Raw genomic sequence first — 13714 nt, 5'->3', positions numbered from 1 at the left:
TACTCTAATAGATTTAAACCACAGAAGAACAAAAGCTTTGTCCCTAACACAAGAACAAGTACCCATAACAGAATAGTTAAGCCCAGGAACAGCTTGCCCAGGTGTTCAGGAACCTCCATTCACAGAAACTTGAGTGGCCTTGAGCAAACAGAGAGGATTTTGAAGTGAGCCCTGCACTAAACAATTCTGGAGCAGAAATCTCCAGAGGTCCCTCTACATTCAGGGTATGTGATCCCACACAGATGACACACAAATGCAAAGCCAACCCCATGAGATGAAGTGGGGGAGTAAATCAGGACTACCACAAACATTCATAAAGATGTTAACAGCTTTTATTTCACTGGTGCAAGGCCCATGTGTCACCCACCACTCACCAACAGCAAAACAAAACATCATCTCCTAAAAAACAGTTTCAGAAAATTCAAAACAAAGGAACAGTGGCTATAATAAACTTCATACAATACTGTAAATCACTTTGCATCATCCAAACATGAACAGATCCATTTCTATCATACATGGCTTTTTTTTTTCCCAAAAAAATATACCAGCACTGATCCAATACATGCCTCACACCTGGAAATGCAGAACACCATTCCAATGACATTGACAGCTGTTCATGCTTAGAACTAGTCATCAATTCACCCTACCAATATCATAAAATACAAAATGGTATGAAAACCTACATTTACAAAGTACTGTCCCAAATCCTGCAATCTATTCCACTTGGGTAGGTACCTGTATCCATTCCAGCTCCCCTAAAGGCAATGTGGTATTTAGTGCTCCATTGCTAAAGGATTGATTGCAAACTCAGGGCACAGGTGGGAAAGGTTTAGATCTTTCCACAAGCAGTAAAACACTGCCTTATTCTTCAAGATTCAGTTTCAGTAGTATTTGCACAACCTCCTAAACCAAGACTTACCTATTTTCAATTACCTCACATTTAGGAAGAAAGAAGGAAAGGCTCTGAGTAGTCAGCAGAGAAATGGCTGGTACTGAAATGACTTGGGGCTGTAAGCTGTGCTTTAGTGCACAATGGTGATCCAAATGCCTCAGAGTTAACCACATCTTGTTTCAGTATTTACAGTATCTGCTGCCTTCCTCTGCACTGCAAGAGCTTCTTCACCAGCACAGTATCAGAGATCTTATTTCCACTGGATGAGCATTATGACATGACTCCAAAAACGGGATTATGACGACAAATACTAGGGCCATACTCTTCATAGTCCTTCTTGGTGTGACATACTTGGAAAAACTCTGGCTATAAAAATACAAAAAGGATCCCCCCAAAAGCATAAGAATGTAAGCAGAAAAAACCAACAAATAAATAGCATCTTGCTATTTCTTTAGATTGCAGCTTTACGACATTGTATTACATTTTGAAATATAATAAAATGAGAAATATTAGGATATGAATACAACTAATCAAGAAAAGTTAGGTCATAAGACTGCTTTTAAACACAACAGTAAGAAATCCCACTTGGCAGACAGTAATTGCTCCCATTTTCCTGTATTTGCTTCTCTCTTGCAATTCTTCTCTCAATTTAAGACCATTGATTTGGATTCTATATTCCTGAAGTCCTAACTAATCTCTAGTGCTGATTTAAAGAATAAAGAAAGGCATTATTTTGGAACTATCATATCAAAGCTACTTAAGAATTATGTCAACTCCTGATATCCTTACTTGAGCTAAGCTCCCATTTGCCCTGTACAAATTTTACTGAGATAAAACTTGGGTAAAGATTCCAGAATGTGACACAGTTTAGGCTGTCACAATGAGAAGTTTAGAACTTAGTACTCAGATCAAATACACTCAGAATTCAACGTGCAATAAAAATTAAGAATAACTTTGATGAAGACTTACTGTTGAAGCCAGCATGGAACCTCCAAACCAAACTGCATAACGCTGCATGTGATGTGTTATCACTTGAACTTCCACTGGTTTGGGCTAAGGAAAACAGTTCATATTTAGTTGGTTTTCAGACTTAACATGGTCAGAACCAGACACCTTCAACCCTCCATTCACATCCCTTATTATCCAGATATGCTCCCCCTAGGAGATCAAGTCATAAAACTCTTCATGATAACTATCATGAAGGACACAAAGTTAAATTCCTCTTGCCTACTGCTCACATGTCTGCTAGAAGGAAAATCAGAACTGCTCACAGTAATTTTAAAAAGAGATGTGATCACTGCAAGGCTACCAGTGCTTTCAACAACACATAAACAAATCCTACTGACTTTACAGCATATTTTCACTAGTGAGGTGAGAACTTTGAACTTGATTCCTGTCATTAGCCATGTAATAAATGCACTTGGAACACACACTCACTTTTATCCGACCACCACTGAGCTCCTCGCTGAGCCGCAGCCTCGCATCCACCACTCTCTTCAAATCCCTCTGCAGTCGTCGTCCAAAGTCCCTGAACATGGTGGAGCCTCCTGAAAGGACCACATTCTGTGCAGAAATTAGAGACACATTCTGTAAATCCATCTTCAAGCAAGTTTCCCAACAGCCAGCACTGCAGAGGTGGCTGTTTGAATTTCAGCATCATTAGGAAGCTGACAAGGTAGGTAGAACACTTTCAGCAAAATCACAGGAAGCTCATGGCTCCCCTACTTTTCTCTTTTGAATATAGTTATGTAGAATGGGTTATTACAAAGGAGGATTCCATTAAAAACATGAGCTTGTACTCTACATACACAAAGCAACAGAAATAAGATACTACATCAAGAAGTTTCTCTAGGGATGTTCACAGTAAGCAGTTTTAGCCCTGACACTAAGTAAGGTTCAAGTCTCATAGTACATAGCTACAAATCTACAAAATCATCTAGAACTCTATTTTTTTTTTTTTAATTTCCAGAGTTCTTGAAAAAGGCACCACACCTTCACAGAGAACTGAAGCACAGAGGAAGGCATGATGCCTCTTCCCTTGCTTGTCTGGTATTACTCAGTTTTCAGAGCAGAACCAAATGCCTCTCAGCCTGGACTTGAACTTGGATTCTAAAGAGACATTTTAGAATTTCCCAGACCTAATTCTGATCATGTTGCAGCATCCCAGACTAACACAGGAGTAATTTCAAAGGTGGGGGACTCAAACAGGATGCCTAGAACATAACAAAAATGCATTTTATGATCAGAAAAAAGAACTCAACATGACAAAACTGTACACGTGCCTTTGCACTGTGCTAAACCCTTTGACACATGTCCACAAGGAGTTCACTGTACATAGGTCCAAGGATTATCTCTCAGTACCATATTTTGACATTGCAGACCAACACTGTGCACATAACGAAAGAATCCCTGACCCACTGTTTTCAGCCTGCACATGGATCTAAAAAGTCAAAGATATGCATAATAAGTGTTCAGACTTGCAGGGTGCAGAAATGCTTGGATTTTAAGCAACAAATTATCAGGGAAATCTTGTTTGTACCTTGTAAAGTGAGAAGAAAGCTGTTTGTTTTTCATCAGAAAAAAAAAAAATCCCTGCACATCATAAAACCATTACAGTAGGAAAAAGTCATTTCTTCACAGCTTATCTACAGTATAAAATAATGCATAACAAGGCAGGTGTGCTTTAAATAAAAAAAGCACAAGTCTCAATAACATGATTCCCCCTAGTCTCCCCCCATACACAAGAACATCTCTTCCCCTGCATCAAAGTGGTCATGCACTCCACTTGGGAAAAGGAAATTGCTAATGGGCAAAAAAAGACAACAACCAACCTGAGTGATGAAATAGCAATTAAAAAGATGTCATCAGAAAATATTACCTGGAGATAATGAAGTTGGCAAAGAATGTGAAAGCAATAATTCTATTCTAAGCAAATTAAACTTCAAGCATAATCCACAAAGTGGACAATGCTATCACTAAAAATAGATTCCAGAATAAACCAAACAATAATTTTTTTTAATACATCCAAGACCAATTCGTGTAACTACAGAGTTAGAAGCATCACTGAGAGGATCCTTCCACCAAGTTATCATTCCAGAGTTAGAGGCTAAGTTACATCTTCTTCAAATTATGATTATTCAAGTACTTCTACACACCAAAATCAGTTCAACAATAACACTGCCCAAGGAGACCAGAAGCATCAAGGTGCAAATGTTGAAAAGATGAGTCACCTCATTATCATGTATCTGGACCAGCCAGGCTAAGCAAAATTCTGCATATATGTAACTAGGTGAACCAACTGCATTTAGAAGATGTTTAATTATACAGTTACAGTTCCCCTGCTCCCTGCACTGCTGTCAGTGCCAGACCAAATCCATGCTAACTCTTTAGCAGAAGACTTGTCATGCAGCCTTCAGCAAGTTCTCAACTCAGCAAGCCAGGTCAGAAGCCAGGTACTCCCCACTAACAATGAAAGCAGAATCCATATCCATTCCAAACCTCTCAAACACCACCTTGCAAAGGACACAATAAAGGTAAGAGAAGATAGTCAGATTAAAATAAACAAAAATAAACCCCAAAAAACACTGACCTCCACCCTGACCTCTTAAATATCTTCTCCAGAATAAATCTGAATAATTCCAACAACTACTTAAAAGTCATAAAAATAAAACATACTAAATACATCTGTGGAGAAAGCTCACTAGTGATGTTTGGGTTTTCAGCCTGTCAGAGAATCCTCTGGCCTCCCAGAGAAAGACATCAAAGAAGTTAAGCTTTAAGTATCTGTTTCCAGCTGATTCCTTTAAAGAAGACTTCTTCTGATCTTACTCTGCTCAAACACACTTCAGCTGGTTTAAGAGCTCCAAGCAGCCCACATGTTTCTCAGCTAACACCAATTATCATACCTGCTGATGGAAAGAACCTCCAGCTGGTCTCACTTTTATAGCTAACTGGCTGAACATTTAAGTTGTTTTGAAATAATGTGTTCCCTCAGCAGAGAGGGACAAAGCCCTTCCACACACCTGAAAAATTAACAAGCAAATAAATGGAAGTTGGCTATTTCTGGAAGGAGACCAGGGAGTGGATATTATTCACAGAATCATTAAGGACCTCTAAGATCATCAAGATCAATTCAGAGGGCTGGCAAGAAATTTCTCCCTTCTCATCTGTACCTTTTGCTTTTCTTATGAACTCTGTGGTACTGAGTTTCTCCTTGCACCATTTCTGATATTGTGCCTGTACAATGTAACACTGCGGAGATATGAAATTACCCAACAAAGCAACCCAGCTCCTGCAACAGAAATCTCTCACTAAATCAAGCTCACATAAGAATTCCAAAGAGTGAAATTAGCTCCTGAAGAACTCAGCACTACCAAACACAAGGTGCTGAACTGGTTTGTGCATCTTCCCACTGGACTGTGGTGTGAGCACACTCTCAGCTGCACACAGCAGACTTTGCAGCACCAAACTGAAAAGCATCCCCTGCTTTTCTGGCAAGTAAGAAAAACACATCCCATTTTCCCTTCTTTCCAGCTGACAGCCTAAATTAAAGTTAACATGACGTGACCAGACCACCAGAGACATGTAATGAGATCAATATATGACTGTTAATAAAAATTATTATGGGTAAAACCAGGAAGGTTCACAAGCTGAAGCCAAGCACTTCATTAGCAAGTGAATCAATTAAGCTACATGTCTCTGTTAATTTGGTTAAAACAGGGCACTTTTTGCCAACACAGTATGGAAAGTATAAGGATAAATATTGTTAATACCAAACAATAAATATAGCACAAAAAAGTAAATTTATTGTGAGAAATACTATTTTAAAAATACATTTACTTCTAATAATAAAGAAATCATTTCTTTTTCCTTAAAATCATGAATTTAACGTTCATTTCACATTTCAAGTCACAGCAAGAGATTCCAGCATGACTTATGGTGGTTCCATTCTGCAGAAATATGCCTCAGACACAAAAGGAACCAGAAAATCCTGCAGATGCACTGAGCTATTGTTAAATCAACTAGCAGGAGTAATCTTACAAATTTATTTACAGCTGTGATGGGAATAAACAGGGGTTCTCCTCAGTACTCCTGTGCTACAATGACAGAGTTAATCTCTGGGGGGGTTTCATTTAAATACTGCAGGAATACTGCATTATTCAGCAGGAATGCTCTTCCTGTCCCATGTCCTGTCACGGAGCCAGCAGATGCCATGGCCTGGCAGTGTCTCCACCCTTCGCTCACCCCAGAGCCTCCCCACTCTGCTCTGGGTCAGTAACAGGGAATTTCTGTGGTGCTGGAGCAGACAGCAAAGCCAGTCCTACAGTGCCATCTACCCACTGTGCTGTGCAGCTGGAGCTGCTCTCACACCAAGGGTTTCTATTTACCAGCAAATGAAGTCAGAAGTGACATCAGGGGGTTTTTACCACCCAGTTTGTCCCTGCACCCAGGACCTGTCCAGTGTTTGAGGATGAGCTCTTGTGAGCTCAGCAGTTTAACTTGCTGAATGAACACTGACACAACAAGGGCAGCCCAAGTCTCAAATGTAGCAACGAGCTTGACTTTGTAATTTCACTGAGTTTTCATTTTGAGAGAGACTAATCTGAGTCCACAACAGCTGCACACCCAGCTAGGGAGTCACCTTCTCTAAGGAAAAGAGCCCATTTGTCAAAATCTTCTCCCCATGCACCTGTGTTTCCATGGAAAACCTGGATAATTCATCTCCAATAAAATACACTTAGCAATATCCTACAGTCCCCCACTTCATGCAGAATTTTCAACTTAAGAAGTTGGCTTAGAAGTTTGAGGTCAAGGATGTTGTCATTTCATTCAGCATGATCTGAATCATGAATGCTTAGGCATGCTTGGCTAGGACCTTTCAGAGGTATTTCTGACAGAATTTACCTGACTTCAGATGTCATTCATCTTATATTCTCTCTTTCAGGTATTTGTGCTAAAACACAGCAGAGAAAAGCAGAAAAAAATCAATTGCTGGGACAGTCAGTGACCCTACACTTCTGTTCTTTATACTGGGAGAAGGCAAGGACCTCTGAACTGTTAATACAGTTCTCATTTAACTCAGGAAGTACCTGGGGAGAGACTCTGGATAAGAAAAAATAAAGATCAAGTAGAGCATGGAATAAAAGTTTCTGAATCTATTACAAACAAAAAATCTTGTTTATTAGGATAGCAGCCAGCTTTTAAAACTTTTCAAAGCCCTTTGTCCACCTCTGAAGTTATTATAACTCAATTCAGGAGGAGACTGTTTTTGACATTAAGTGCCAAAATCTCATGTTTTAATCTCATTAACAAATGTTAGGACAAGTTTCAGAGTACTTCCAGGTTGAAAAGAGACTTTTAAATACCAGCTAGTGCTGAAAACATTCCACACCAGCATCTGCTGTGGCTGTACCAAAGGAGCAGATGCTCATCACTGATCCAAGCTGGGTGTGCAGTAGTTATTCAGAATTTACTGGTGTGCTCACAGGAACCTGAAAACTGGGGATCTCATTTTTGTGCAGACCACAGCCCCCATCATGCTACTGCACTCTCCTTGTAATTTCTCTCCATTTCTGAGATATCAGTTATACTATGTATTCATATAATTATAAGTCAAGGAAAGGTTGTGGAACAATATTTTAAGAAAAAAGGAAGCTAAAAAAAAAAACAGAACTAGATGAACTATACACCATTCTTTCCAGAGAACACTAAGGGTGATGGAATGTCTCACTGAGCACCACAAATGCAGGATTTTTAGCTGCATGCAGGATGGGTCATTTTTCAGTGGAATTCAACACACAGGAATGATCAACGTAGCCAGGATGCCAAATTGTTTCATCCATATGGTAAGATCCAAAAATTATCTCCTCTGTCATTTCTCATTTCAATTGAGCACTCATTTTAAATTTCAGTTTGCTTCCTGAAGCTTTGGGTTTGCAAAAATAAAAAAATTAAATAATAAACCCACCAAAACCCAACTCATTTCTTCAAATTTCAATTCAAGTCCCCTAGTTTCAAACCCATATCTATATTTTTCTGTTTTAGCAGAAAGCAATTCATCCCAAGCAATCCAGATCTCCAATTCTGTGTTAGAGAATACAAATCAGTTTTTCCAAGTAATCACATTAAGATGATGTAATCATGGGAATTAGAGAGTGCATTGCTGGCAATCATTATACAATTAAAAAAGGCTTCATCATGTGTGAAAGGATGTTTGTGCCTGGTATTGAACAGCTGCAGGTTATGGGATCTTGTGGAGGCACAGAGAAGCTGACTTGAGTTGTGGGATGGATTTCTAAGGGTGCATCTCCCCCATTCCAGGCCCCAGTGGGATCTGAGAAATGCTCATCAGGCCTCAGCCCTGACAAACTGCACTTGGACCAAGCCCTTCTTGAGCTTAACAGAAACACTGTCTGTTCCCAGAACTAACAGGTGTTAAGTGAGAACCTGTCTTTTAACAGCCTTGGAAACTTTTTTCTTGCCCAAATAACGAGTCAAGTGAAATAATATTTCTGCAATTAAACTTTCAAAGAAACTTACCAACTCAAATTGTGGCCAGGATGGGAAAGTACTATGATTAAAGCCCACTCTCTACAGGTCCTGTAAACAGCAGTTCAAAGTGGAATTCTTCTGAGCTCTCAATTCCCAGAAAATAAGGGGCTCATGTGTATGTCTCAAACACCAGTGTGGTGGTTTGACCAGAAAGAAGGGGGAATTCTGGGATGTTGTGGTCAAACCAATGGGTGCTTGGATTTTGATATTGGCACCTGGGGTAGCCAGTGGGCTTTAGGACACACCTCCGAGAACACCCAGGGGTTAAAAGCAGAGCTTCGGCCCTGGGAGGCTCTCTTGGGACTTCGAGGGACCGAGGTCGGAGCTCTCCCCTGTCCAGCCGCTGCCGCTGGGCGGGGCAGGGACAGCCATGTGGTAGGCCTGGGCCTGGACAGACATGGGAGTGAGGAGGCCTTGGATGATGGAAGGGTGGAGGAGCCCCAAGAGACATCGGACAGCCATCCTTCCCCCCCCCCCCCCGGAGACAGATAGAGAGAGAGAGAGAGAGAGTGCAGCCTGTGTCGTTACCTTGAAATTCAGTAAATATGTGCTGGCAGCAGGAGTCCAGCCACCTGGAGGAGTTTTTAACCCCTTTTGGACAATGAAAACCCTACAGAACATTAACCCTTCCTAGACGTGTGATAAGAGTGGAGGAGGACGAAGGAAATGAACCAGTGATGGGGGTCTGGACCAGAGAGAGAGAGAGTGAGAGATGTTGAAAGAAGGGAGAAGATGGAGTGGCATTTTATGCTGGACTCTTTCGTGTAGCCATGGACAGAGCTATGTTTCCGTGAGATACAGAGACTGAGTCCAGGGGGAGAAATGTCCCAGTGCCAGAGAAGATTCAGTGTGGGTACCCCTCGGCCCCAGGGGGTATATAAAATATGGGGGGGACGGATGTCCCAAAGGTGAGAAGGTGAGATACTGTGTTTTTCTGGAACTGGACAAAGCATCCTTAAAAAGACAACCCTGGAAGCAGCCCTGATCCCTGTTCGGTGGTGAGAGCACCGGAACAAGGACGGAAGAGGCCACCATGACACATGGAAGGACTCCCTCTCCTCTTGAGGAACTGAAAGTCTGAGCAATCTGAAGGGTGGTGTTGGACCTAGAATTGGTGATTTTGGAGGATGTATTGTATTGGGAATTTAGGGGGGAGGAGAAGAGAGTGTTTTTGTGAGGTTTTAATTTTCCTTGTTTTTTTTCTTTTGTGTTTGTGTGTAGCTTAGTTAATAAAATTTTCTTTATGTTAAGTTTGGAGCCTGCTTTGCTTATTCCTGGTCACATCTCACCGGGGAGAAGGTGTACCCATGGGGCTCTGGCTTTGCCAGGCCCAAACCTTAACAACCAGTAACTAAATGGCTGTGGAGCCAACCAAGGACTGTTGGTAACAGCAGACAAGAGTTACTGGTAATAACCAGGGAGTATTGGTATTAACATACTGTGAGTAAGAACAGGATTTGGCTGGAGAAGAGGGGCCAGGCACACATAAGGCTTTCATCCATGAGAACAAGCCACAGCAGAGTACAAGGAATGAGTGGGAGGAAGTTGGCATGCACTACAGGGTGGCATTACTGCCACCAAGAGTCCCCAAAGCCCTCCAACCCATTTCTAGAAAGGCCTGATAGAACAGACTGCACATGGCAACTAATTTACCTGGAAAGCAAGAAATCTGTGTTTGGGGCAGAGAAACCTCTCCATAAAAAGGTACCCCCACCCCAGGGGTGCCCCCAGGACCCTGGACATGTCATTGGCCAGACTGATGCAGTTGGATCAACACTGAAACCAGGACTGGTGTTTCCTTTTTCTCTTTTTTTCTTTAGTTCATCTCTCCCTCTTTAATTCCTCTCTTTCCTTTCACCCTACCCCTTTACCCAAAACCTACTGCTGTGTGCTTAGACAGTAGGTCAGGGACTAACAGACCAATTCCTATGCCAAGTGTGTAATTTATTAATAAAACTTTCAGACTCTCTGACTTTTGTAATTTCTTTTGACCAATGAGCATTTACAAATCTTAGATGCTTTCTTCCCTTTAGGCTGGGTTGTCACGGATCTGGCTGAAGTCTTATCAAGGTTCTGCTGGTCCAAACATCAACAAAAAGTAAGATAACTGGCTTTGTGAGAGAGATGTTGATCAGATTAGGAAACAGGGATGCTGGCAGTAAAACTCAGAAATACAACAGGACATCAAAAGATGGGTTGTGGAGCAATGATTCAAAGGCTACATCCCAGATAAAACCTGCAATAAGGATACTTTTGTGTATTTTCTGCAGGAACACTGAGGAAAAATCCAAATTCATTTGATGGAAACTCAGCTCCAAAGCACAGGCCCTTGGCTGGCCACCACCCAGCACCATGGGCAAGTGAAACTGATAAACCTCAGAGAGAAAGTATGAGTGGAATATTTCTGCATCCATACACTGTTTTATCATTGATAACAAGGGATGCTCATCCCTTTGAAGTGACCTTGCTTCAAGAAGATAGCAGCTATTATCATTAATAACTACTGACATCTCTCAGTACGGTGCATTGGTAATTGTGAAACATTATTTTAATTCAGCAAGTATAATGAAAAACAGAAAAGAGGAAAAACAAAGCCTCAATCAGGGGCAAGCCAAGGGAAAGTTATTTGTCTACTGATTATGATGAGATAGAAATAACTTAACCTCAAACTTCAAACACCACTTTCTAATCAGTACCAAACCCTACCGTACCAAGCAACGAAACTGCTCAGAGGAAGCTTTGGTGTTTCAGATAAAAAGCAGAGACCCCTAAGCACAACCACACATTAAGGGGCTCCTAAACCCTGCTGCCACCTAAGCCTGAAGTCATTGAAGACATCTACTGCAGAACTGACATATTAATCTGTTAAGAAGTTCAACTTCCCCTTTTGTCCTGCCCCACAGACCTGCTCTGCAGTGCTACATCTCATTCTAGATTACAGAGAGTTTACCAGGCAAGGAGAAGAGACTGTAAAAATTTAATAGTTACAAATTATCCAGAGACATGACTTAGTTGGAACTTAGAGTTCATTCTACCAGGTGAGGAACACTACCACCTTTCACAAGAGCAGACATATCTCTGCATGCTATAGCTTTATGCTGTTATTTCCAAAATTGTGCTGCTCCTGCACAAGCTGAAAAAAGGGAACCATGGGATGTGCTGCCAATACAGACAAAGCTTGCCATGGACTCTGCATTCAGTACCTTACTCTTCACTCCTTAAACAATCAGGAACTGAAAGTACTCTCTGGACTACACCCTGGGTTTAAGCAGGTTTAAGCTGGCCTAATTGTTCTCTCCTTAAATATTTTCAGTTTTCATGTACTTTATAAGTGATGCAGTACTGACTGAACTGCAGACAATGAGCAGATACAAGATAAGACTATGAAAAAAAATATTGGAAACCACCACTTGATAAAGCAGGGGAAGGAGGGTATTGAGAGACCACAGTATAACCCTTGAAATGGGCAAAACTAAAAGTCCTTCATGCACAAACATCCACACTACAAATGTCAGATACAAATAACATCCCTCTGCCACAGCTCCTCAAGGACAATACTTACCTATGCATTGAGCCTTTGCACAAACTTCTCTTTCAAAAGTAAAAAGCAGCAAATATCTAGTGGCATTTAGAAGTGGCACTTTGTTTAATTTCTATCCAAAGTTGACATTTCTCATTGTGGAGGAAGTGGCAGCCATTCACATGCTTCTGACTTTGATGCTGGTATTTATTCCTTATAGGAATGTGTTGGAATGACAAATTTCTTTTTTTGGTTTTTTTTTTTTTAAAGGAAATAAGTTTAGAAGCTTTTTTTAATTAGATGAAAAGACATTTTATAGGATTTGGGGGATTTTATTTCAAACTTAAGGATAGTTAATTGGATAGGAGCTAAAAAGTTTTGTTTGAGTAATTTAGAAAAAGAAGAGAACAAAGAAACTAATTGTTTTTGTGAGGTGTTTCATCACGGGCAAGGAACTCTTGCAGCTCGTTTGATTTTTCTTTATGAAGAGTTTTGTTATTTTGCCTTTTATTAAAACCTTTTTGTTTCCAACACTACTGTCACTGACATATTTTATGAAAAATTATTTTGCCAGAATTTCTTTTCCTGGGAAGCTTCAGCTTCTCCATGTTTTGCTCCTCTGGAATGTGATTTGGAAAACTGTTTACCCAGCATGTGAATTGTTTTTAATTAATGGCCAATCACAGCCAGCTGTGTCAGACTCTCTGAGTCCGTCACGAGATTTTATTATTCATTCCTTTGTAGCTTTCTGATGTCTCCTTTCTCTTTCTTTAGTATAGTTTTAATATATTATTTCTTTTAATTTAATATAAAATCATAAAATAATATATCAGCCTTTTGAAACATGGAGTCAAGATTCTCATCTCTCGCCTCATCCTGGGGACCTTCAAACACCACCACACATAATCACAAAAGCCATCCTGGTAATTTTTATGCTGTCTAAAGTAGCTGAGCTATCTTGAGTGTGAAATATACCTCCAAAAGCTTATGAGATCTGTCTTGAAGAGACTCCTATTTCAATTCCTTAAACAAATGACATGAATCCCACCAGGGAAAGGCCATACCTTGTACAGCGGCCGCCGGACGTCGATGGGACAGTTCTGTATCACCTCATCCACTACATCTGAAATGGACTCCATGAAATCAGGGTTGGCAAACTAAAATGAAACAGAACAGGCATTAGATTTTTTCATCCAAAGAACAGAGAAATTAAAAAGGCAGAAATAAGACTGTGGAGAGACCTTATAATAGGGGATGAGTGGGAGTTTCAAGTCTTGCTCACAATTTATTCTACATTAAAACAAACACTTCTCTGCAAAGGAAATGAGAATTTCTTTTTTCTGCTAAGAAAATCAGATTCTCTTCCTTGGTCAGAAATTCACTGTTTACAATTTAGGCACTATGCACTTTTATTGCCTGCAAGATGAGTTTGAGTTTTCCTGCAATATTAAACACACTGTTACCACTCACTGTTGTCCTGCCTTTCCTTTCAAGCAAGATTAGAAACACCAGTGGACAAATCAGAATGCTTCTCTGCAAAAAAAATTTAATGCTATTAAAATACTTCAGTTAAATTCCCACCAAAAAATCAGATTTTTTTCCCAAGCCCAGGAAGTATCCAATGTTCAAGAAAGTATATATAGTCTAAGATTTTGAGTGAAAGCCTCCATCAATGCAAACAATGCTAATCTACAATGAACACAATGCTGATGTAAATTTCTGCATTTATAAAACTAGAGAGTTAAGAGTTG

At 40.3% G+C, this 13714-nt stretch overlaps 1 protein-coding gene across 1 annotated transcript in view; it reads right to left on the bottom strand.

Annotated features, from left to right (window-relative positions):
* Positions 1 to 314: 314 nt before the first annotated feature.
* Positions 315 to 13714, bottom strand: part of ACTR3B (actin related protein 3B) — a 29014-nt gene continuing 15614 nt past the window's right edge. The window contains exons 9-12 of the mRNA XM_059485605.1: positions 13028 to 13120; positions 2330 to 2455; positions 1862 to 1945; positions 315 to 1258 (exon numbers count right to left, since the gene is read on the bottom strand). Coding sequence (XP_059341588.1) covers positions 1163 to 1258; positions 1862 to 1945; positions 2330 to 2455; positions 13028 to 13120 — 399 coding nt within the window. The 3' untranslated portion in view covers positions 315 to 1162. The remainder of the gene's footprint in view (positions 1259 to 1861; positions 1946 to 2329; positions 2456 to 13027; positions 13121 to 13714) is intronic.

The sequence above is a fragment of the Ammospiza nelsoni genome, chromosome 1 (genome assembly GCF_027579445.1).
Source record: "Ammospiza nelsoni isolate bAmmNel1 chromosome 1, bAmmNel1.pri, whole genome shotgun sequence".
Lineage (NCBI taxonomy): Eukaryota > Metazoa > Chordata > Aves > Passeriformes > Passerellidae > Ammospiza > Ammospiza nelsoni.
This window is presented reverse-complemented; position numbering and strand designations above follow the sequence as displayed.